Source organism: Phoca vitulina, unplaced genomic scaffold (genome assembly GCF_004348235.1).
Source record: "Phoca vitulina isolate PV1807 unplaced genomic scaffold, GSC_HSeal_1.0 scaffold13, whole genome shotgun sequence".
In the NCBI taxonomy this organism is placed as follows: Eukaryota; Metazoa; Chordata; class Mammalia; order Carnivora; family Phocidae; genus Phoca; species Phoca vitulina.
This window is the reverse complement of record NW_022589716.1, coordinates 7,419,087-7,443,937: the sequence shown is the minus strand read 5'-3', so window position 1 is coordinate 7,443,937 and position 24,851 is coordinate 7,419,087. Positions and strand designations below refer to the sequence as shown.

General features: G+C 57.2%; 2 protein-coding genes across 4 annotated transcripts; one reads left to right on the top strand and one right to left on the bottom strand.

The window, feature by feature from the left end:
- Positions 1 to 91: 91 nt before the first annotated feature.
- On the bottom strand, positions 92 to 10,575 carry KLHDC8B (kelch domain containing 8B). 3 transcript variants are annotated; one of them, XM_032411279.1, is made up of 6 exons: positions 10,117 to 10,575; positions 3,396 to 3,900; positions 2,147 to 2,311; positions 1,584 to 1,808; positions 1,385 to 1,486; positions 92 to 953 (listed from the first exon to the last, which is right to left on the bottom strand). In XM_032411279.1, the coding sequence occupies exons 2-6, from the start codon at positions 3,769 to 3,771 to the stop codon at positions 757 to 759; spliced, it is 1,065 nt and encodes a 354-aa protein (XP_032267170.1). In that variant the 5' UTR covers positions 3,772 to 3,900; positions 10,117 to 10,575; the 3' UTR covers positions 92 to 756. The 3 variants fall into 3 exon arrangements, with proteins under 3 accessions (XP_032267170.1, XP_032267169.1, XP_032267168.1); XM_032411278.1 differs by lacking the exon at positions 10,117 to 10,575 and adding an exon at positions 4,651 to 5,240; XM_032411277.1 differs by lacking the exon at positions 10,117 to 10,575 and adding an exon at positions 4,856 to 5,240.
- Positions 8,921 to 13,116, top strand: CCDC71 (coiled-coil domain containing 71). The gene is made up of 2 exons (XM_032411275.1): positions 8,921 to 8,998; positions 11,409 to 13,116. The coding sequence occupies exon 2, from the start codon at positions 11,461 to 11,463 to the stop codon at positions 12,877 to 12,879; it is 1,419 nt and encodes a 472-aa protein (XP_032267166.1). The 5' UTR covers positions 8,921 to 8,998; positions 11,409 to 11,460; the 3' UTR covers positions 12,880 to 13,116.
- Positions 13,117 to 24,851: the final 11,735 nt, after the last annotated feature.

Below are 24,851 nucleotides of genomic sequence, written 5' to 3'. Positions count from 1 at the left end.
GCTACTCTGGACCCTCCTCCCTGGGAGAATCAAGGCCCCTGAAGGAGGGCAAGGGGCTGCAGGGGCAACACAGGAGTCCACACCGAGGGCCATACACCGGATTTTAGCAGCACTTTTACTTTCACATCTGAACTTCCTGGGTCCTCACAACAGCCCTGTGAGGTAGGTAGGGCAGGAAGGTTTCAGAGATCCCCATTTACAGATGAGGATGCTGAGGCACAGAGAGGTGAAATGACTTGCTCAAGATCACACAGTCAACAGTGTAAAGGGCCCAAAGCCAATATTCGTCTGGTCCTCTGGAGGTTCCTACATCCACTCCTCCACTCCCTCTGTGTCCTCTGACCTGTCTGAACTCTCCTGGGGCCACAGAGGCCTTCAAGGTGGCTGACAGCTAGGATTTTTCAGGAACAGCTATTGGGGTGAGCCTGGTCAACTCCAGGTAGGCACTAATCCTGTGGGGCATGAGGCCAGCTCTCCCATCTTCCCACTTCCCAGTTGGACAGAGGGCCCAGTAGTTCCAGAGCAAGTGTGGAGCTAGGCATGGTCCATGAATGAATGGGGATAAAGGTGGGTATAAGCATATGTGTCCTGCACTAAAGACAAAGTCCCCTCACCCTTTGAGACATTTGTCTCAAGTCCCTGACCCTGTGCCTCCCTCATCCCACAGAGCCACAGTGAGCTTCTTTAGCAGCAAAAGGAGCCACAGACCTGTGCCTCTGGCATGCGCTGCCCCAGCTGACACATCCCATCGGGCATTCAGACCCCATCACGCAGACACAGCGCCTCCACAGCTTGGCTGGGACCCTGGGCCACACCCCCAATGACAAACAGCCGGGGCCCAGCCTGCAGACTAGAACAGGAGCAGCGGGCTGTGGGCATGGTGGGCAGGGCCTCCCAGCGCCGCCGTGCAAGGCTGAAGCCCTCCACAGAGCCCAGAGGGCAAGGCTGGTTGCCTGCAGGAAGGAGACGGAAGTTGTAAAGGGCACCGGCTGCAAGGGCCCCTGCTCTTTTGCTTGCTGAGCCCAGAGATGGCCCAGCAGGCATCACCCCAAGATGGGCTACCAGTGCCTTGCTACTCATAGCTCCTGTTCATCATTCGTTCATTTCTTTAGATTTCTACTTGTCCATTCATTCAGTGGTCACTTGTCCTGTTTCTGTCTCCTAGGCCGCTACTGGTACAGAGCCATCAATCAGGTGCTGAGGGACACCCCAAGAGTTAGGCTATGCAGACTACACCCTGTCTGTTTCACAGACTGGGAAAGGGAAGCTCACAAAGCCCTGATCCCTGGAGTGTGTGAAGCAGGGCAGGAGGTAGTGCTCATGCTTGGGCTTCCTCCTTCCTGTCTTGGGCTCACCACCTATCTCTAGTCCCACAGATACTCACCAAGGCCCCCAATGGCCATGATGTGGCCCCCAAGGGAGCCAACCACAAAGTCGGCCCTCTTATCCCTCATGCGCAGGCTGCGGGGCAGCTTGGTCCAGGACCCTGCAGGAAAGGGGAGGTCAGATCCAGCCCCACAACATATACTGTGCCCCTCCATCCCATGGAAAGTGGGAGAACAGCCCAGGTAGCCACTGCTCACCGTGTTCCAGGTCGAACATCTCCACAGTGTTGACAAAGTGTGGGCGGGAGTAGAAATTGTGGGGCCCGGGCTGCTGCAGGCCACCCAGGCTAAAGACGTTGCCTTCCGCCATGGCACAGCCAGCAAAGGCCCGGCGGCTGGGCAGGCTTGGGTGCCGGGTCCAGGTACAGGCCTCCAGATCAAAGGCCTCAAAAGCAGTCACTGGGAGCTTTCCCTGGCGGCCCCCTGCCAATGGAATTGGGGTACCTGGGAAGGAGCCTGGGAGGCCTAGTAGGCTCCTCCTTCACCAGGTTGCTAAGCCTTTACCACTGCCCACCCTAGCCCCCCCCATACCCAGCTGTGTGCACACCAGAGCATGGATCACCTACCCTGCAGATCCTCAGGCACTGGGGTTTGGTTTTCTGGCCCAAGAGGGCCACCAAAGGTCAGAACCTCCAAGCAAGCCTGGCTCACTCAAAGCTTCTCTTGTCCTGCCATCTCAGGCTAAACCTGATCCCAGCCAACCTATGGGGATAGGTGCTTCTGCACTTCGAGCCCCTTTCCCACATCCCCCAGGCCCTTACCCAGGACATAGATCTTGTTCCCATGCAGGAAGGTAGAAGCCCCGTAGCAGGGTGTGGGCATGGAGGGTAGCGAAAGCCAGCAGTCCCGCCGGGGCTCATATACCCGAACTTGGGCCTGGGGAGCCGTGTCTGGGCCCATTCCCCCCAGAGCATACACCATACCATCTGCGTAGAAAAGAGCAATTCAGAGTGCACCTCAGCCTGGCCAGGGCACCTTACCCTGACAGCTGCCCTGGTCAGGCCTGGGGGTGGCTGGGGACCCACATGTTTGTAGTACCCCTCCCAAGCAGCAGAGAAACCCTCCTTCCTTCCTTGAGTGGGGTCTGGGAGAGCTAGGATTCCTGCTCTGGCCAGGGCCCCTCCAAGTGAAGAGCAGGAGGCAGATGATCTAATTATAATCCATCTCTGTCTCCCTGGAGATGCTATGGCAACCAAGTCTGGCATCTAAGCAGGACCGGTGGTCAGACCTGGAGGCCACAAGGTGGGGGCTCCTCTAGGGGAAGGAGGGTGGAGGATGGTTTCAGCCAGGGAGGGGCATATGGGGATCTGCTAAGCATAGAACTCAGACTGGGGAGGGATCTCTGGGGATCAGCTCGGGGCTAGGAGAGGGACTTAGGCCTGTAGGTAGAGGTGCTGGCCACAAGCCTTCTGCCCAGAAGAGCTGCCAGCCCCTCTGTATCCCACCCTTTCATTAGAGGAGGTTCTGGCCCTGTTACACCCTCCAGGTCGGCTGGGGGCATGTCTGGAGGCCTTAGGGAGATGGGTCAGTCAGCCGAGGGCTTCCATGGCAACTATCCCCAGGCCAGCTTGGCCTTCCCATCTCCGGCTCCCTGGTAAACGGGTATATGGGAGGAAGAGGGGGGGAGGGAATCTAAGCACTTACTGGGCTCTGAGCCAAGGCCCTGCTCCCCTCCCCGTCCCCTAGACTATTTATAACCCTGACAGTCATTGGGCTACCCCTCCTAGTCTCTTAGAGAAGAGGAATGGGCAGGGAGGTCGTTGGGGCCTCCCATCATGCTGGGGGCCAGTCTGGGCTCTGCCTCCCACTTCACAGCGGGAAAGGGCAGTGAAGGCTGCTGCTAGCTCAGCTCAGACCTAGGTAGGAGAGGGTCTTTACAAGATTCAAGGCTGTGTCCAGGGCACTCAGACAAAATTTACAGCTCTTGTCCAATCTCTGAGGGTAAGAGACCAAGTCAGAAAAGAATAGAGGGCATTGGGGCGCCTGAGGGACTCCCTTAAGGCCACTCACCTCTCTCCACAGTTGCAACCCCCATGGCTGCCTGAGGAAGGGTGGCCCGACGCTCCCAGCGGCCCTCGTCAGCCAGGAAGGCCTCCACGGCAGCTACAGGGCTCTGGCCCTCATCCACACCGCCCACCACTAGCACCTGCTTGCCCAACACCACAGCAGCTGCACCAGCCCGGGCAGTGGGCAGGGGCGCCAGTGCAAGCCATGTATGCGAGGCCATGTCCAGTGTCTCGGCAGTGTCCAGGGGCAGTCCAGCCCGGCCACAGCCCCCCAACACTAGCAGGTGCCCATCCTGGTATGCCACTGTGCCATACACGCGGCAGGTGGGCATGGGTGGGAACACCTGCCAAGCAAAGGCCCGGCCACCGCCTGTAGCCATGGTGTTCACCTCCTGTGACAGGCCATACTATCTGCTCAGGCTGCAGGGCTCACTGAGGGGCACGATGGGGCCTCATTTTGACTCAGGGCCACAGGGAGTGTCTGACCAGTTCAGGGACCTCGCCTTCACCTGGAGGAGAGAGGGAAAACAAAGGGTCAGGGCCACTGACTTGTCCCTGAGGGTACAGTTGAGCAGTGTGTAGCTGAGGGCAGGACTGGCCCAAAATCACTGGCGGGAAAGGCACAAGGAGGACCTACCCCTACTGGCTCGCACACCGCTGTAGAGGCGAGGCCCTCCTGGGGGGGAAAGAGGGCAGATTCCCAGAAACTCAGGCAACTTCCCCCCTTCCTATGGGGCATGAGGGATTCTCTCCCCACCCCCTGCCCTCACCTAAGAACACCCAACATCCTCCCCTCCCCCTTCAAATCTAGGTCGAGGTGGGAGGTAAGTTGACTAGGATAGGACACTCCACCCTGGCCCCCTTCTCTTCCTCTTGACAAGCCTCATTCTGGGGCTCTGCATGAATAGAGTCCTACTGTACCCTCCCCTTACTGCCTTCCAGTGTGCCCTGGACAGCCAGGGATCCGACTCCAGGGTATACTTACAACCCTTTTGGGGGCCATTCCATAGAGATCATCCATTCCCACCAGCAAAAGGCCAAGATCAGGGCATTTGGGACTGGGAGGGGAGGAGCTGGACGCCAGGGTCCCACATTCCCCCTTCAGGTCTACTCTTAGGGGTTTGCCCATGCCAGGTTCCTAGAGGCCAGTCTCCTTGGTGTCCAGAAGTAGGGAGGGGGATGATTTGGGGATCCCATGAGCATTAGGACTCTAGATTCCCACAGTCCAGGGCGTTTCCAGTAGGAATGAGCAGCTGTACCTCCGAGTCCCCTCAGAGCAGATCCCCAAGTTCCTCAGCCTCTCCTTTCCCGCGGGGGCCACGCTCCTGGGACCCTTGGCGTGATGGCCTCCTGGCCCCAAACTTCCAGCTCGCGGGAGGCGGGGGGCGGGTCCAGGCGAGCGCGCTTGGGGCTCTGCGCCCCGCGCCCCAAACTTCCCCTGAGCGCGGCTCCTGCGGGACTCACCGGCCGGGGCTCCGGCGCTGCCGGGGCGCGGGGTCCGCCGTTCCGGCTCCGTGCCGGCTCTGGCTGGGGCTGAGGCCAGGCTCCGACGGGGCTCCGGCGGGGCTCCGGCTTGGCTCGGCGAGGGGCGGGGCTGGACCGGGTCCGCCCCTCGTCCCCCCTCCCGACTCGGGAAACTCTCCCCCCCGCCTTAACCCTGCACCTGCCGTGGCCAGAGCAGGGCGCGTCGACCCACAGTCACAGGCAAATCGGTAAACAGACAGCTGGACATGTGGACGCTGGGCCTGCCCAGGATTTAGGGTCCGACCTTGGGCTGGGGGAGAACTGAGGCAGCAGTGAGCAGCACAACACGTGTATGGTGGGGGACCGCTCTGAGCGGGACCCAGCCTGGGAGCACCCGCGGGGTTAGGGGGGCGGGGGGCGGGGGGCGGGCCAGCAGAACCAGCAGGCTTGAGAGGCCCGCGCCCGCCCACCGGCACTGAGCTCGGAGGAGCCCTAAGACAGGCTTCGCGGCGGCGCCCCCTGGAGGCCACTTGGGGCGTGGCCTGGGCCTCTGATAGGGGTGGTGGCTGGGTGGCACTTCCCCAGGCACACAGCAAGGCGCAGAATAGGTCTTATGGTGGACATCGAGGCTAGCAGGGGATGGAGGTGCAGCCCTCAGTGCCTGACAGGCCCTTCCACAGGCCTGGGTGGGGGAAGTTCTTGCTGGGAGGGTAGCTCTGAGCAAGGGATGAGCTTCAAGTGTCAGAGGCCAGGGGACCTCCCAGGCAGGTCACTCTGCAGGCCCTGAGGCCTGGGCTACTATGGGACCCAAGACATTTTGTGACAGTTCATATCCAGGGTCCTGGGCCTGCCTGTAGCCAACTCTGGGATCAGATGAGAGCAAGTTGGTGTGACAGAGGCCTATCTATCTATTTCAGACCCAGGCCCTGGCCCAGCCTATCTTCTGGGCATTCAGAGTATTGGCTAAGTCTGTGAGCTGCGGGACCATTTGTGCAGGTTGGTGGTCACCTAGAAGAAATCCTTGCTACTATCTTGTCCCTCTTTCATGGACAGTGTGTGTCTCAACCCCCAAGAAGCACATCTGGAGACAAAGATATCAGTACATACAGTTAATGTGGGAGGTGAGGCCAGGAAGCACCAGCAGAGGAGTGGCAAAAAGAGAAAGCAGCCAATAAAGGCTGTGTCATCAAGCAAGTTACCACTGCGGGCAACTGGGACCAAATCTTGCTGGGGTCCCTCCCAGAGCAAAGGTTGCTTGAGGAATTCATACTCAAATCTCCATCAGTTGTGGGTTAAGAGCTGCTTGGGGGCATTAACTCCTTGGCTTGCCTAAATTCTGAAGCCAACCCTGAGTGTGGGCAGAGCCTTTTCATGACCAGAGAGAGTCTCCAGCCCCTTTTACAGGCTGGCAATTGGAGTTGGAAGGTCTCTACGGAAATGGTGGTACCAAGGCCAGTTACAGAACCTAGCTAGAAGGCTTCCATCCTCTCCACTCTGCTCCTAACATGCTCTTCACTTAAGGGAACCTTCCTCCACAGGGTGTTCACATTGCTCTGCAAAACCCCTTACATTTCCCACTCTTCCCTTTCCGGCAATTAAGCACTTAAAAGCCTCCTACCTTGAGATACCTCCCAGGACCCCCAGTCCCTCCATTTCCCCTTCCTCTCCTCCAGTCACCTTGATATCTGCTACCTTATGTCCAGCAGTGAGCAGAACAAAATTGCTCCCCCAAAATTGCTCTTGCCAAAGTCACTATGGAACACCATATAGCTAATACTATGGGTCCCTACGGTCTTTGTCACAACTGAAATCTTGCTGACATCTTCAAAGTTTCATTTCTTGTGAAATTGGCACCTGTGCTCCAACTCATCCTGCTTCTCAGAGTCTTTTGAAGGCCCTGCTTCTTCTTCTCCCCAGGAAGTAGCTCCTCAAGATCCAGCCCTGGCTTTTCTCCTTGGCACACAGACTCCCTCCTGGGGTGAGCCCTCCCAGGCCCACTGGCATCACTCACAACTAGATGTCCACCAGATCTCTCTGGTCAGGTGGAAATGGGTCTAGGGCCCATTACTCAGGGCTGTAAAAGATGCCAAATGGAGAGCAAGGGCTGGATCCTGGGATGACCCTGTGGTCTCTACCAACCTCATCCTTTCCAATCCCAGTTACACCTACAGGGTCAGCATCCACCAAAATCGAGGTCAAGTCACTCTTTGCTCTGATGAATGCTCCCAGAGTTCCATCTGGGACATACTGAGCACCAAGAGGCAGAAGGCAGCCCCTCAGGATGCTAGGTACCCATGACCCTGACCCCTAACCCCTACTATCCCCCCAGTTCTAATGTCTGCAAGGGATACAGCCTGGGGATGGACCTTCCCTACCTGGTCCTCTATTTTGCACTGAACTCTGGGCTGGACATCACCAGAGAGGGATTCCCCTTTTCAGGACACACCTAAATCCATGCCATCCCTGGAGGCTGGACTCTGACTCTTCATGGGACTGGCTTCTGTTTACACAGTCCTGGCACCACCTAAACACAGGAGGCCAACACTGCTGGATTTGGAGAAGCTATGGAAGACAACTTGTGCAGAAGGTGAGGCGAGATTGGTCCTGAGAGTAGCAGCTAATCCTCAACCATGGATGGGACAGAGACAGGACTCACCCACAGTTGGGGACTGGGCATACTAAGGTGGGACTTCCTGATTGCACCAGGATACCCTGGCCCTTGGGACTCCACACTTCCCTTCTTTCTAACAGGATGAGGGGTTAGAAGCACTAACCCCAAAGGAACGGGAGAGTTTGCATTTTACTGTTGGACACCTTGGCTATGCTTGAAGGCATGAGGACCTCACTGTCAGTGCTGAGGCCCTGGGAAGCTCAAGAGTTACCAGATGAGGCCTAGGGTGGGTTGGGTGTTTCTCTTTAGGGGTGCCTAGACCCTTCTGTATCAGTAGGCAATGTAGAGCAAGTTTGAGGATCCTGGGGTCATATGGGGAGGGAGAAGAGCTATTAGCCAGTCCCTAAATGAAGCATCCACCCACCCTCTTGTGACTGCCCACAGGCTTTCACCTACCCCCAGCTACCAAATATGGCACCATTGTACATATCAGGGTCCAAGTGTTGTGGCAATATTTCTGCCTCCTAGTTCAGGCTCTGACTGAAATGCAAAAACCAGAGCTTCCATGCTGGCTCCCAACCTGGACTTGGGGTGGAGGGACCCTAAGAGGGGCCTTTGGTTAGAGTCTGACCTCTTAGACTCCAAGGGTTAATTTCAACCTGTGTCCTCTCATCTGGTGCTGCTTGGGCAGTGGGCTCTATAACCACCAGCCCTCTGCTGACCCCAGGGTCCAGGTAGCAAGACTGAGGTCCCAGTCTCCTAGGCAAGAGGACAAGGATTCTGCACAGAAGAGACTGGAGGCAGGACTTCCTGACATTGAGGGGGCTGAGGCTGGGCAAGGGTTCTCCCACCACACCCATGCACATGGTATGCTAGGCATAGTACACTGGTATGCTAGGACTCTCAGATAGGACATGCCCAGCTTTGGGGTTGTGTGCAGCATGTGTGTGCACGTCAGCCTTTCATCCCACATGTGGGCCTCATTCTTGGGAAGAGAGGAGGGCCTGCTGCCCTTGAGGAGACACCCCTGCAACACTCTCAGGCAGGCAATGGGGCATTCCTCTTTCCTTCTGGTCAGGAGCTTGGGACAGAGGCAGGCCTTGTCCGTGGCTGTGGGAGGACCAGAGCTTGGAGGATGGCTTGGAACTTGCAGGGAATCCCTCCCAGATGTCGCTGCACCACCAGGTCCCTCAGAGGGGGTGTCAGTTAGGCCTTAATCCAGTCCTAGGAGGGCTCCTGTGCAGTCCTGTCTGGGACATGTCTGAGAGCACCACTGTTCCTCAGACTCCTGCACAGGTCCGGATGGATTTAGAGCGTTCCCTGCGGCCACCTCCTCCAGGAAGCCTTCCTTGGTACCCACCTGCCCTGCCCCCAGACTTTGGGGGAAACGGGGTCTCGGGGGGTCAAGGGTCACTAGGGCGGGCCAGGTCCCGGAAGCGGAAGTGCGGCGCGCTTCCGGTGCGCAGCGGGCGGCCATGTTGGAGCAGCGGAGGCGGCGCAGAGGCGCGTCCTGGGTCCCCGCGGCGGCGCCGGTAGGTTGGGGCCATGGGCCTAGCCGCGCCGCGGAGGGGCCGTCCGCGAGGCGACGGGGCGGATGGGCCGGGCGGCCGGCTCTTTCGAGACCCGCGCCCTCCACCGGCCTGGCCAAGACTCCCCCCACCCCTCTACCCCTTGCCCAGCGACCCCACCCTGGGGCTGCGCGACCCGGTCGGGCTCGCCCCGCCCGCCCCTCGCGTTTCGCTGCCTCCAAGATCCCTGCTCCTATCCGCGGCTCAGGCCCCAGGGACACGGACTCCCAGGCCAATGGCCCTGATCGGCCCCCAACCCGGTCCCCCTTGGATGAGGCCTCTCCCGTTCCCTGTCTTTCATCAACTTCCCTGTCGGCCCCGGGGGCACGTGTGAAGGGAAGTCGGGGGCCAGACTGCAGCCTCTGTTTCCGGAGCCTCTTGGAAAGCCCAGAAGACCCCTCCCAAGAGTCTAGACCGACCTGGGCGGAAGAGCCCCCAGTTCACCCCCAGTATCTGTGCCTGCGGGGAAACAGGCCCCTCCCTATTCAACAGTTCACAGTCCTGGGAACTACACCCCCTGGAAAAAAAAAAAATAAAAGAACTGAAGTCATGTGCAAGGATTGTGCTTGGAGAATGGCCTCTGGAGAGAGGAAGTGCCCGAGACACCTGAGGATCCAAGAATGTTTCCAAACAAAGAGCCCCAGGGCACTTCCTCCAGGGGATTCTGAAAACTTCCTCTGCTCCATTAGGGCGGTAGGAAGAAGCTGCACAGACGCGCCTCCTGGCCCCGGGGACCTGCCTGATCCCAGCTGATCTTTTAATGCTCCGGTACAGCTGGGGAGCTCCCTCTGGGAGCCCTCAGTGTTGGGTTGGGCGTTAAGACATTAGTCCTGACTGACAGCCTATGGCTTCTTCATGAAGAAGCCTGGGACAGGTTGGGTGTTCCCAGACAGCTCCATCTGGGCTGTACTGAGGTCTGCAGCCCTCCAGACCCTAGTTAGGACAGCTCAGATTTCTAGTGTCCACCTTATTAATCATCCTGTTGGAGCCTTTGGCTGTCAGACCTTGGGCTCTTGGTCTGGCTGCCTGGCCCCCAGGCTGCCTGATTGCCAAGACATGTGTCTTGAGTACCTGCTACTTACCTTCTTAGTTTCTGTTGGAGAGTATGACTCTTGCTTTGGGGTTAGTCTCCGTGGTTTCAGCGCCAGGATCAGACCTCTCAGCCTGTCTGGGTACTCCAAAAGCAAAACTTCTGGTAGGCAGGGAGGTTCACCCCTGAGCACCTGAACAACAGCAGCTGGAGGAACAGAGAGAGATGGGCATGACTTCAAGGCTCATGTTGTCCTGCTCTTAGCTGTTTTTCCATCTAGACCTCCCAGCCCTGACCACAGACTCCAGTCACACACATTAAATGTGCCTTACTGTTTCTCATTTCCAAGTCATTGCATAGGCTGTTCCCTTTTTTGCTCCATTTCCATCTGGTCCTTCCTATTCATCAGTCATGTCCCATCTAGGTGTTGCCTCTCCTAGGAATCCTTCTCTGACTCAGTGGCAAGCTGAGCTGGGTGCCAGTGTGCACTCCCGAGAACTTTGATGGTCTCTGTCTTGCCTTCTATATAGGGCTCCTTGCAGACATACCTGCGTTCCCAGGGTTGAGTCTAATACCAGGTTTCTGGCCTCAGAAAATGGAGAATTTAATTAAAATGGGCCAACCAAGCCCAAATCTTTCCAGGGACCCAACAGCAGGTTGGATGGCTCTCATGAGCTTCTGGACATTTATCTTGAAGAAACTGCCTCTGACCCATGTGGGTGCCCCCTGCCACCCCAGTCCTCACCCTGACACCATGGTAGTTCAGGAGACCAGGGTTTTGCTCCAAGCAGTGGCTCACTCTGGCCAGGCCCTTTGTATCGATGGTTGTTAATCATGGAGAGTGCAGGTCCTGATGGACTTATTTACCTGCCTTGCCCCTTATCTCAGTGCCATTTTTTTGTTTTTGTTTTTGTTTTTAACGTAATGATATATTTTCTTTTTTTTTTTTCTTTTTAAAGATTTTTATTTTTCTTTTTAAAGATTTTTATTTATTCATTTGAGACACACAGAGAGAGAGAGAGCATGAGCAGGGAGGGAGGGAGAGGGAGAAGCAGGCTCCCCACTGAGCCAGAAGCCTGTTGTGGGGCTCGATCCCAGGACCCTGGGATCATGACCTGAGCTGAAGGTAGACGCTTAACCATCTGAGCCACCCAGGTGCCCCAATGATATATTTTCTTTAATGCAATATATCCGAAGTATTATCATTTTTTCTAAATAATCTCTACACCCAACATGGGGCTTGAACTCACGACCCCAAGATCAAGAGACGCATGCTCCACCAACTGAGCCAGCCAGGCGCCCCTCGGTGCCGTTCTTATTGATTCTTTTCCTCTTGTCTTGGAGGTGCCGAGCGCTGGTTTGTGGATACCCAGGCAGATCTGCAGTGCCTAATGCCATGAGCGTGGTGCAGCATGTGGAGGAGAAAGCTGTGCACTCCTGGTCGCGGATCTCCACGGCAGGGAAGAAGGCCCTGGAGGAGGCGCTGCTTGTCTTTAACCCCATGAGCCAGGATCTCAGTGCCACAGAGGCCCAGCTTGTAGCCTTCCTGCAGGGCCTGCGGGATGATGGCTTCCAACCCACCATCCTGCGCAGCGGTGATGTCTATGGCTATAGTTCATGCACAGCCAACCCCCCAAGCCAGACGAAGCTGCAAGCCCGTGCCCCCACCCCAGCTGCCACATCACCTCCAGCCAGTGCTCCCCGAACTGCCATGCGGCTGCCTGCAGGCCGGGCCACGCTGCTCCCTATGCCACTATCTGGAAGGCTGGCCAAAGCATCCTCACCAGCCCTTGCCAAGCATGCTACCACCAACCTGCTGCTGAGCTCCCTGAAGCAGTCAAGTGCCAGCCGTGCCCGGGGTGCAGCAGTGGGCTTCCCCGCCCACCTCTATCCAGGTGTCTACCCTGCCATGCGGCTCTCTGTTGTCCTTGAGGCCCTGGTTCCACTAAAGACTCCCATGCCCTGCTTGGGTGCCAAGCACAAGACACAGTCACTGCAGCTCTCACTTGCAGACTCTCCCCTGAAGCTGCGCAAAGGTCCAGAGAAGAGGCAGGGGAACTGTCGGGCCAAAGCTCCCAGAAAAGCCACAGGCAAGGGCCCTAAGTGTCTGACTTACAGAGGCCCCAGGGCCAGACCCCAACAAGGCACTACACCCCGGAACAAGACCTACAAAGCCACTGGGTCCCTCAGTGGCCTACGAATGAAAGGTGGCTCTGCCCTGGGCACCAAAACATCCCAGGCCAAGGCAGCTCGAACACTGGCCAAAGCTGCCCAGGCCAAGGTGGCTCGAACACAGGCCAAAGCTGCCAAGGCTCGAGCAAAAGCCAAGGCAGCACAGATCAGGGCCAGGGCCAAGGCGGCACGGATCAGGGCCAAGGCCAAGGCAGCACAGATCAAGGCCAAAGCCAAGGCAGTGCGGGCCAAGGCCAAGGCAGTGCGGGCCAAGGCCAAGGCAGTGCGGGCCAAGGCCAAGGTGGCTCGGACCCAGTCCAGGAGCAGGGGCAGGCCAAAAGGGTCTGTTCAGGCCAGGACTGCGAGGAGGGGCCCAAAAAGCCACCCTGAGACTGTGGGGCAGAAGAGGAAAAGGGCTGAGGAGGCAAAGGATCTTCCCCCCCAGAAAAGAACACGACTTGGGCCCCGATCCCCTAAGGCGTGGCTAGGGCCTGGAACAGCAAAGCTGCTGAAATTCCGGGCCATCAAGGTGGACAGGCGGTCCTCGGACGATGAGGTGCGGCAGCGGGCTCAACGGATCCTCCGTGTGAACCTGTCCCCTGTAATACAGCTCCAGCCATTGCTGCCATACTCAGCACCCTGATTCCTTCGCATAGCAATGTTTGGGGAAACTGAGCCCAGTTGTCTGTGTGGCCAGTGGCACAGTGTGCAATGCCCATGGATTCTATAACCCCAAGGACTCCAGGTGCCTCTCCAGGGCCCTGAGAGCCACCATTCTCCTTTCAGAGACTGGAGGATATGGGGTGGTATGGGTGGGCGGGAGGGGTGTTCTCATGGCGCGATGCACTGTGATTTGTTACTCTTCAAGTTGTACCTCCACTGTTCCATCTATCACGTTTTATACCTTTCCACCTTCCGGTCTCCCTGCCCACCCTTCATGGTCTTTGCGTTTGTAGCTGCTGGTGGGCCAGCTTGAGCATATAGGAAGAGTGGCCCCAGGAACAGGGCTGCCAAAGGGGGTCCTGGTAGCCTGAGACAGGTCATCAGTGTGAGTGGGAAGAGGAGCTCTCAGGCTTCTCTGGAGGTGCTGGCCTCTGTCGATGTGTGAGAAGCAGCCCCTGAGGACAGGGGCAGAGCCACTCGGAGGTGGCACACCTCCCCATCGGGCTGCACTGGTTTGTTATCCAGGTAGGCCCTATGCAAGAGGACAGTAGGTGGCTCTGTGGGGAACCGTGCAGCCAGCAGGTTTCTAGGCCAGGGAAGGGGGGTTTTTGGTACTGCTCCCCAGGGGCCATTCAGACAGCCTGGCCTTGTCTCCTAGCCTGCTCTGGCTGAAATCTTGGGGCTTTACCTGAGCTTGTCTGGGGCAGGGCCAGGCATAAATTAGCTAAAGTACCTCTGCCTGTCCTTCCAGCCTCGACTTCCCCAGTTGGTGGCAAGGGTTTGGGGTTGAGTCAGAGGCCAGGGCTCTGGGTTGTTCGGCCACTGAGTCTGTCCTCACTGACTGCAGAATTTTCTCCTTTGATCAGTGGGGTACTGTGTTGGCTGAGCCAGGAGAGTTTCTACAACTGCTTTGCCCCATCAGCAGTGCTTTCTGCCTGAGTCCCAAGCACTCTGTTTCCAGGTCCAGCCTTATCAAGCTTCCCAACAGGGGCCTGTGTGTATTTCAGACACTAAAGGCTCTTCCTGCTTTGGAGAGGGGGCTGGGCCCCCGGAACAAAACTAGCTCCCCGCCCATCTGCCAGTCCTTCCCTGTCTGCCCGGCTTGAAAGGCAGTGGCTGGGGCTGGCAGGGAGGGGGACACATTCCCCAGAGGCTCCTAGAGACCAGCAGCCTTTCAGGGCTAGGGATGGGAGCCTCATTTGAATGAGAATCAGATCTCTCCTGTCTCTGTGGGTTAGTCTGAACCCTGGCCCCACTAGCGCCAGTTGCATTGGATGGCGGACCCGTAGAGAAGTTCTGCTTGTTTTTTTGGTACCCCCTCCCTACCTTTTTTTCTGCATCTGGTGGCTGCCATTAGTAGGGTATGGCCTCCCTTGGTTCCCAGGCTCTGGGGACCCCTTTGCTCCCAGCCTCACCGTGGCTTCACAACCCTGCATGCTCCTTGTGTCTGGCAGTCCTGCTTTCATCTACCATGTGAGTAGGGGGCCACACCCAGCTCCTCAAGGGCAGCCTGCTTGGGGCCCACTCTTTATCCTCTCTCTCAGGCCTGATTCCAGCTCATGGCCCAGGACCCCCAGCCCGGCTAGGCCTCCTCCTTCGCAGTCTACAACTCCTTTCAGTTCTGCTGCTGCTGCCACCAATGGGTGAGAGGTTGACTCTTTCCCTGAGAGCCATTCAAAGGGGGAGAAGAACTCTCCAGGCCTCCCTGTGGGGCAGAGTGAGGTGGGGGGTATCCTAGGATCTCTACTCAGACCTTGTCCTTCCCAGTCCAGGCTCCCAGAACAGTTGCTGAGGAGGTGCCAGACACACTTTCCCCACCTACTGACAACTTGATTGTTGGCCGTGGCCAGAACCTTCTGAGCCCTACTGCATTGTCAGTCACCTACAGGTGGGGAGGAGTGTGAGGGCTCTGGAGATGGTATCTCTGGGTTTTCCTGGGCAGGTTTGGCCTTGCGGGGGTATTCAGGTCATTGTTGGGGGCTGGAGAGGGGAGGCCTGTGCTGTGAAATTTTGGAATTGGGGGCCAACCACATACCTCTTGCCTTGTCATTCTCCTTGGGCATTCCCCCAGGAATCTGAGAATTGCTTCTTTTGTGACTCTCGGGACCAGGGAGGCCATGGCATTGAGAATGTGATCTGGAGTGGTGGTCGTGGCAGCAACAAGACCTGATGGCAAGCAGAGAGTGGTGAGGGTACACGTGTGCCCATGTGTTCAGGTGTAGGGTCATGGCCTGGTCACTCTGACAAGCCCGTGTGGTTGCAGGTGTTGAGAATGTCACCATCCAGCTGGACCTAGAGAGTGCCTTCTACTTTACCCACCTCATCATGACTTTCAGGGTGACCCAATGCCCCAGCCTGAAGGCTTGCTCTGTGCTTCCTGACCTGATGGCCACCAGTGATGCTTGCCCCTGGTGACCCAAGGATCCCCTCCTGTCCCCTGGCATTCTGCCCAGCAGCTCTGCTCCTGGAGGGCTCAGTGGACCATGGCCACTCCTGGCATGTGTACCGATACTGTGCCTACAACTGCTCAGGCCTTCTTCCTGGGATCCGTCTTGCTCCTGGCCACAGAGTCAGTGACCTTGTTTGTGACCGGCGTTACTCTGACATCAAGCCTTCCACTGAGGGCCAGGTCAGGCCCAGAGGAAGGGGCGTTGGGCCCTGGGGTGAAGCCAGAGGCTCAGGTTTGCTTTCTTCTCTCAGGTAATTTTCAAAGTTCTGGACCCAGCCATTCTGGTGGAGAACCCAAACAACCCCAAGATTCAGGGTAATTGTCCCCACAGCCAATCCTGTACTCCTTGCATGTTAGGACAGCCAGATACTGGGGGGAGGTGAGGTCCTGCCTGGGTGTGTACACAAGTGGGGCAGGGGTGGCAGGCAAGCCAGCATCATTCCCCAGCTCTGCACCATCATGGTCCTCTATTGTGGGCCCTGTTATGGCCCTCCATTCCTATCCCATCATTGTTCCCTGGACCTGTGTCCAGTGCAGAGGGACTGGCACGTGTAACAGTTTCCATCTCTGCCCCATCATAACTCCTTTGTGGGGCCCCATTGTAGTTCTCATCGCTACTTTCTATGCCAGCCCCAACAATGTACCCCATCACTGCATCTATCACTGAACATCATGACTGTCCCCTTTATGAGCCTCCGTCACTGCCTCCATCCTGGTCCCTTGGCATTGCCCTCCCCTGATTCATCATCCAGGCCTTAGTTTGTACCCTGCATCTCTGCAGCTGCCTCTAGGTGATGCCAGGGCGTCTCTGGGTTGTGACCTCTTTCTTGTAAGGCAGGAGTCTTGAAAGACAAGAGACACATAACCAAAACCCAGCAAGGCAGCCCAGAGTCAGATCAGGTGAGTACCAGAGCAGGACATAGCCCAAACTAGCACTCTCCACCCACCTTGACTGGTTATTACCAGCCACTCACCAAGTCCCCATGCTAGGTTTCCAAGCAGCTGTTGCTCTTCTGATCTGATCACGGGAGAGACACCTGGCGAAGGAGGGGTACAAGAGAGAACCTTGGCTCAGTAACTGACATAAGCTGTGGAGCAGAAAGGAGCCATGGACCCATCTCTCCCATGTGTACATTGAGCAAGTGCCCATTGAGCTCCGCTGTGTACCAGGCATCTATCTTCTGAGCAGGGCTCAGTGGGAAGCAGATAGACAAGGTATCTGTCTTCTTGGAGCTGACATGAAAGTGAGAAAAACTGGATAAATAAGCAAACTAATACCGTATATGGTTTGGCTGGATGATAAACTGATTTCTAGTTTTGATGATGGGCTGGGGAATGGAATGCTTTACTGCATTGGGGAAGTAGGTTTCAAATATCTAGTGATGCCAGGACGGGATGTCCAGGAAGCAGTGGGATGTGCAGGTCTCAGCTCAGGAGTGATACCAGGGCTGGAGCCGTGCAGAAGTGGAATTACCACCATTAGGCTGTAGTCATCCTAAGATGGCATGCCCAGAGGAACAGGAATGGGGGAGTCCCACAGCATGAATGCTGGAGGAGGTGGCCGTAGTGACGCAGATAAGAGACTACCCCCATTCCTCCCCCTTCCATCCCAGCCATAGAGGGATGATGACTAGTGCATCTGAGGTCCCCCAACCTGTGTCTCCAGAGCTCCTGTGTATGACAAACCTCCGTGTCAACTTCTCCAAACTGCACACACTGGGTGACAGGCCATTGGGGGGCCTAAAGCGACACCCCTTCTACGACTATGCCCTTTATGAGCTCGTGGCCAGAGGCAGCTGCCTGTGTCATGGCCATGCCTCTGAGTGTAAGCCCATAGCTGGGACCCCAGCCGATGTGAAAGGCATGGTGAGCACCATGGGAGGGGCATCCAGTGGCTGGTGGGGTGGGCAGGCTGGGGGGACTGGGGCAGACTCATCTTGCCCTCCTCCCTGGCAGGTGCATGGCCTTTGCGTCTGCCGCCACCACACAGCTGGTACCCACTGTGAGCGCTGCCAGGACCTGCACAGGACCACCCATGGCATGCAGCAGAGCCTGGGCACCCTCAGCCTGCCAGGGTAGGTGCCATGCCCTTTCTGCCTGGCCATACTTGCCCAGCTCAGCCCACTCCATATCCACCTTCCTTGTTCTGCCCTAGAACGCAAGTGCAATGGACATGCCCGCAGTTGTCACTTTGACATGGCCTTGTATCTGGCATCTGGCAATGTGAGTGGAGGCATGTGTGACGCATGTCAGCACAACACAGCTGGGTGCCACTGTGAGCTCTGCCAGTCCTTCTGCCGAGATCCCAGGGAGGATCCCCGGTCCCTTCATTCTTGCAAACGTGAGCCCTCCAACCCCCAATCCCAACTCTGACCTCGATCCTTCAGCTCCGTGGTGACCTCTGACCTAACTCTGTCCTCACCTCTGACCCATGACGCAGCCTGTAACTGGGACCGTGGGGGGACCCTGGAAGGGGGTTTGTGTGATGCTCACACAGATGGGACCCCTGGTCTCCTCTCTGGGCAGTGTTGCTGCAAAGTTCATGTCTGGAGCCAGCACTGTGACTTCTGCCGACCTGGTCACTGTGGCCTCAGCCCCACCCAAACAGAAGGTTGCCAGCATGAGTTATCCTGGGAGCAGACCCCAAACCCCATGTCCTTGCTCTGCCCCCAGTCACTGCCATAAGAACACATGCATGCACCTACCTCTGCAGCAGTCCCAATAGCACCCTGGGAGCCCTGTGCCCTAGCCTGCAGGCGGCGTGACCCCTGGGGCCGGGTCCCTGGCACTCATGCCTGTGATCCCTCCAGCGGTGCCTGTCACTGGCAAACGCTTTGTCTCTGGGTGGGACTGCAGCTGTTGTCTGGTAAGCCTTGAGCCACCTTCTGATTTGACCTTGATCTTGGGCATTGAGCTTCTAGAAGCTGATAAGTATAAGGCTATAATCAGTGTGAATGTAGACTGAGCCTTACACATGGGTTGGTTCAACTCCCTTATCTGGTTATTGGGGTCAATGCCACCTCAGCTAGCTGAACCAGCATATGCCCTCAGGTGGGAGCTTTGGGGGCATAAAAAGGAAAAGCGATGAAACAAGTTACAACAGTATTGGTTTAAAGAACTAGGTTTAAAGATGTTTTGCCACAAACATGTTTGAAGGAACACTCAGTCCAAGAAACAATTCCATCCCTTTTTTGCCTCTCCTTGAATGTAAATCCTTTGTTTAACTTTTACTTTAACCCCTGCAGTGTCCTCATCTTACCTCTTACAAAGTTGTGCATGAGTACACTGGGGTCTCCTCACCCCCTCCCAGCAGCAAGCAGAGGAGCATTCAAGCCCTGTGCTCACGCCCTTTCCTCCTGCAACAGGCAGTCCCAGTACGTGACCTTCCAGGCTCCAGATCTTCCTGTCCTTTCTCCACCTACTTGCTCTCTCTTACAGCCCGAGTTCTGGGGTCTGAGCAGCGACTCTTTGGGCTGCCGGCCCTGTAATTGTGACTTTGGGGTGCCTACAGCAACAGATACAAGGCAGGGCCTGGGAATTGGGATCAAGTGGCAAGAATCAGGAGTTGACTCTCCCTCCCTGCCCCCATGCTTGCTCAGGTGTTCTGCTGGGGAGGGCCTCTGCCCGTGCAGCCCTCACCTCTGTGGCCGCCGCTGCCATGAACTCCAATCTGGGCACTTCTGTGCTGCTCTTGACCAAGCCACTGCTGAAGCTGAGCTTGACCAGGTCCTCCAGCCAGCTGACCCCCAGTTGCCTGTGAGTGTCCAGGAGGGGTAGGGGCAGGGGCAAGAGGAAACCAAGGCTCAGACTTGGTTTTCAGGGGAGGGAGGGAGTGTGTAGAGAGAACTAGTTGGAATAAGAGGCTGAGCAGGGTTAGGAAGGTGAGAAAGTCCAGGTGGGGGCGTCAGCATGGTCAGAGGTTTGGTGTCTTAGAACCCGTATTTTCAGGGCAGTGTGGGAGAAGAGAGGGCCAGAATGTTGGAGGACACTGACACCCGGCTTGCCCCCAGGGAGCCCCCTGGCCTGCTCCTGCCCATTGTACACAAAACTCAGGGACCTCTCCTGGTTGGCTCTGGCCCCGACTGGAGACAGCGTGACCCTCGATGTGCCTGCCACTCTGCTAGGCAAGCCTATTACAGCAGTCAGCTGCCCAGGGTGAGGAATCTGAGGAACAAGGTGGGGTCATAGGTTGCTAGGGTCTTAGTAGGGATGGGGCCCAAGCCCTGGGGATATGGGTCCCTGAGGTCTTGGGGTAATGGGAACCTAAGTCCTGAGGGTCCAGGTCATGGGGTGATCTGGGCCTGGGAGTCTGTGTCTCACATCCAGGCCCCGGAGGAGCCCCTGCCCTTGCAGCAGGGAGCTGGCTCTGCACCGTGGACTGGCTTGGGCTTTGCACATGTGGTTGATGGGGCCGGCCTCTCTCTGCTGGGGCCCACAGTGCCTCGTGTCATGGAGCATGACATTGTCCTGTGCTATGAGACCAAGGTCTGTGACATAGGTCCCAAGCAGGTGAATGGGTGATGCTGGGTGGTGGGCAGGGGCAGCTCTATGACTGCTGATCCCTAACCCCAGGCAGCTGAAGACTGGCAGGCATTAGTCTGTGTTCATGCCCGGTCCCTGTCCAGGAGCACCCTCTGTGCCCATCTGCGCTCAGAGCAGCTGTTCCAGGTGGCCTTGACCTACGCACACAGGTAGGCAGGGCCCTAGGACCCCCAATAGCAAGACCCTATTATGCTGCCAACACATTTGAAACAACACTCAAAGTGGAAAATCTCCAGTATGGAATATCATCATGTCATAGAGCAGTCAAAACAGGGACTGAGCGTAAAACATCAAGATTTAAGAAGTTGGTCTTTTTTGCATGGGTCATATGATGAAATACTAGATGCAGCAGAAATGGGACACCCCTGAGACCACATGATCATGGCCTCCTTATCCCACCCTTACTCCTTCCCTGCTCTCTGCAGAGCTGTGGTTTTATCCAGACCTTTCTGCTTTGAACTGGGGACACGCTACTCCCTGATCCTGAGGCTGTGCAGGACCAAGGGGATGCGGAGACCAGAGGGGGGCACTATCCTGGATTCGGTGAGGTCCTAGGGGTTCCACCTCACCTCTGGGGGAGACAAATTATAGCAGAATGACGTGGATGCGGTAGGGCTGGGGAGTAGGCGTCGCAGAGGCCTGGAGTTGCACCAAGAGGATGGAGACAGGTGGATAGTGTAAGGAGGGGGATCCAGGCAGGAGCAAAGCACATGCGAAGGATAGAAGATGAAAATAGGCAGCCACCAGACCTCCAAGGACGTATGGGCATTGTGGGGCAGTGGGGAGCCATGGAAGGGACTTGAACAGGGAAAATTCATGGGGGAGAATGGATTGCAAGGTGGAGGCTGCTGCAGTGATTCTGAGTGAGAGGTGGCATTGCGTGGACTAGATGGGGGCCATGGGACAGGAAGGAGAAACAGACTCAGAAGAGAACTAGGAAAGGGGTAGGAAGGGGCTGTGAGATCCACTACAAGGAAGGGTAGTTAGTAGGTGATAGTGAGTGGGGCTGGGCTCACTGCCCTCTGCCTGCCACCCTCCACCCTCCTACTAGATTGTGCTCTTGCCGTGGGTGAAGGAGTTGCCTGGGCTGAGATCTGTGGACCCTGGGGCCACAGAGCACTTACAGGAGCTCCACAAGGCAGGCTGCGTGGAGGCAGCAAGGACTGGCCTCCCCAGCACCATGCCTGAGGTTTGTGCCCACCTTGTCTGCAGCATCTCGGCCCTGCTCCACGGGGGTGGCCTTGGTGAGTATATGCCCCTGGCTTGAGGGGGCTGCAATATAGGGGTTGCAGGAAGCACCGTGAGGTTCACTTTATCTCGCTCTTTCTCCTGCCAGCATGTGAGTGCCACCCCCAGGGTTCCCTGAACACTGAGTGCACCCCACTAGGTGGGCAGTGCCCCTGCCATCCCAATATCATTGGTCGTACCTGTGACTGTATGTCTGAAATATACAGCATCGGGCCCACTGGCTGCAGTGGTAAGCCTTCAGGGCCAGCGAGGATGGGTGTGGGGTCTAGGACCAATCATCTCCTTTCTCCGCATGGCTTGACGGCCTTGTCATTCCCCACAGAGTGCCACTGCCACACCGAGGGGCCACTAGTACCATTTGTAACCCTGTGAGTGGGCAGTGCACATGCCGGGCAGGCCTTGCTGGTCACCGCTGTGCCCACTGCCTCTCTGGCTGGTGGGGTTTCCCGCTCTGCCAGCCCTGCACCTGCACTGGACACGCTGAGTTGTGCCAGCCACTCACAGGGGTCTGCCAGGCTTGCCCGGGAGCCACCACAGGCTGGCACTGTGCAAGGTGAGCGCTGTCGCTGGAAGGGCTGGGTAGGAATTACGATGAGTGGGCCACGTCCCATTCCATGTGCTGCTGCCCGCAGGTGCTTGGACGGCTACTCTGGAGACCCCACCCTGGGCTCAGGCCAGCAGTGCGGACCTTGCCCCTGTCCTGGGCACCCTGGCTCTGGCCTCTATCATGGGATTTCCTGCCATGTGGACAGTGCGAGTGGACGTGTTCTATACCTCTGTGCACCTGGCTATGCAGGTGAGGGCTGTTTGGCAAGGGCAGCCCGGTGGCCCTGCTCACTTGTTCACAACCTCATCAGGCCCACGAGGCAAATCTTTGCCAGGGCCACCTGTATGTGGAGCTGCAGGCTGGGCACGTCTCCTGGAGGAGTTGCTGTTCAAGGGAGGGAGGGGCAGATGGGAGGAGCTATAGACATGGAATCTGTAAACCGGGAAGGTGGGCTGTAATGTAGCTTCTGTGTTCTCTGCCTTCTTGGCTCGACCTCAGACTTTCTGGCTGCATACGTGGGACCCACAGGCCACAAGGGTACAGGAAGGCACCTGAGACAACCCACCCATACCTCGATCCTTTCCGGGCCCCCGCTGCGACCGCTGTTCCTCTGGCTACTTTGGGCACCCTTGGCCAGGGGGAGACCCCAGAAGGAGCCCGTGCCGGCCCTGTCAGTGCAACAATATCGGTCCCCGTGATCATGCTGCCTGCGACACCCACAGTGGGGACTGCCGGCGCTGTCTGCACCACACCTAAGGTCCCAGCTGTGCCCACTGCAGGACTGGCTTCCATGGCAGTGCCCTGCGTCCAGGGGGCTGCCGGCGTGAGTGTGTGGCTAGGATGGGTGAGAACACCCCAAGGCAGGTGGGTGCGTTCTCTTTCTTCAGACCCTTCCTATTCCCCAGGCTGCAGCTGTGACCCCAGGGCACTGTCCCTGCATGGTGCCCCTCTTGGGCTGAAGCCTGCTTCTGCAACCAGGTCAGCGGGCTGTGCTCTTGCCGCCCCCACACACTGGGGCGGGACTGTAGCCACTGTGCCCCTCTCTTCTGGAACCTGGGGGGACTGTGAGCCCTGCAACTGCCATGCCCAACACACTGTGCAGCCGGCATGTCACCCAGGGAGTGAGGCCACGTTGCACATAGCTTGTGGCGGCGTCCGGGTGTGAGTGAAGGTGTGTGTGCCTCTGACAAGATGATACTTGTGGCTGGTGTGAGTGTTCACATCACCACCAGCACCGGGGTGTGTGGCTGCAAACAGCTGCGTGAGTCTCTGCTTTTGTGTGACATCAGCTATAAGATAATGGCGGGATTTGGGGTAAGGCAGACATGAGACCACACGTACCTGACCCCATGTGCAGCCATGTGCTAGTGTGTGGGTGACCCACTATGAACGGGTCCCCGCAAGTGGACTGAACGTGGCAGGGGCTGGGGGGGAGGCTGAGGAGACACAGGTGAAGGGTGAGGATTGAGAGCTTGGCCACTGTGAGCAGGAGTTTCCAGGAGGAGAGTAATCAGCGACCAAATGAAACGAGGCCTGAAGTGTGTGTTCTTATGTCCTTGGCAAAGAGATGGTGGGAGGCAGGGTGAAGAGACATCAGGGTGAGACAGCGGGGTGTTCGGATCAGGACACAGAATAGCAAGTCAGGAGTTGAGAACCCAGAGGGTCTGTGGGAGGCTGACAACGTGGGAAGGTGGGGGCTGGCCAAGGAGGTCAGGCCAGAGGAAGCAGGAAAGGGAGAAGCCTTCGGCCAAGCACACGTGTGGATCCTGCCCAGGGCAGGAGCAGGGCAGGGAGAAGACTCTGTGCTTGGTATGCATACACTGCCTTTGAATACTCTTGTCCTTCTCCCTGGCCCAGAGGAGGCTCTGTGTTCCTACCCACTGGCCCACACTCTCTTCCCTCAGGTCCCAGGTCAGTGCGCCCGCTGGGTAGGATCGGGGGTCGCACATGCTCCAGGTGTCAGGATGGGTACCGGGGTGACCCAGAGCAGGAATGCAGAGGTGAGAAAGCCACTCACATGATCCACACCACCAGGGATGATGTTTCCCTGAAGGGGCCCAGTGTGGAGTAGCAGGGGAACAGTGGGGCTTTCCTGAGGGAGAACACAGCATGTTTATTGATGTTTCCCCCCAAATTCAAAGAAATATTCATGAAAAGCTGTTGGCAAGGCCAGGTGGGGTATTCCTACAGAGAGCACACGTCAGGTGGCTCTTTTCTGAACCCATCTGCCAGTCCTGTACCCCAGCTGACCCTTGACTGGACTGTAGAGCTTCCAGAGCATTGTGCTGTTTCCCTGCCCAAAGGCTGCCATGCCATATGGCCTCTGTGGCCAGGGAAGATGCCAGTGCCCATGGTCATTCTGAGCAGTGGCTTAGGCAAAGGCTTGTGTGCACCCTCCCACTCACACAGGGCTGTTCTCCAGGCTTCTTGGAGACAAGGCTGGGGCAAGAGCTGCCTGCTCCCCCCCACAGCCTGTGCCTGTGACCCACAGGGCTCCATCTTGCCCAGCTGTGATCCACACACAGGTGCCTGCTTATGCAGAGAGGGCATCTCGGGGCTGAAGTGCCAGGCGTGTGCCTGTGGTTCCAGAGGTGGCTTCCCACACTGCATGTCCTGCCCTACTTGTTTCACCTCCTGGGACCTACGTCTAGCTCTGCTCCAGCTGCAGCTGGAAATTGTGGCCCAGAAGGTCACCTCCCTATACCAGGGGATGCCTGACTGGGGTGCTAGGGGCCAGGGTGGACACCTGCAGGCCCTGGAGGGGATACTCCAGCAAGCACCGATTCTTCTGGAATCTTCTTCACCTTTGTTGCGGGGACTCTGGAGCAACTTACGGAGTAGATAGCTGGATTCGCCAAGGGGTCTTGGGTCAGTAAGGAGGAGGTCTGCAGCTAGCTTCTCGGGGTTGGGGACTTCAGAAGGTCTCAGGTTGGCCTGTCTGAGTCCTGGGTTTTGGAGTTAGGTGGGTTTTCTTGAGTGAGGAGTGATGGAGGAGAGTACATCTCTGGTCAGGCTGATAACTCCATCTTCCTGCAGGAGGAAAGTGACTGCATTGGTCCAGACACTGTGGGCCACAGGGCAGTTTGTGGCAGAAAGAGAGCCATGGGTTAGGAGGCAGTGTGAACAGCTAGAAGAATTATCCCAGCAGCTAGATTGTGTCAAGGGC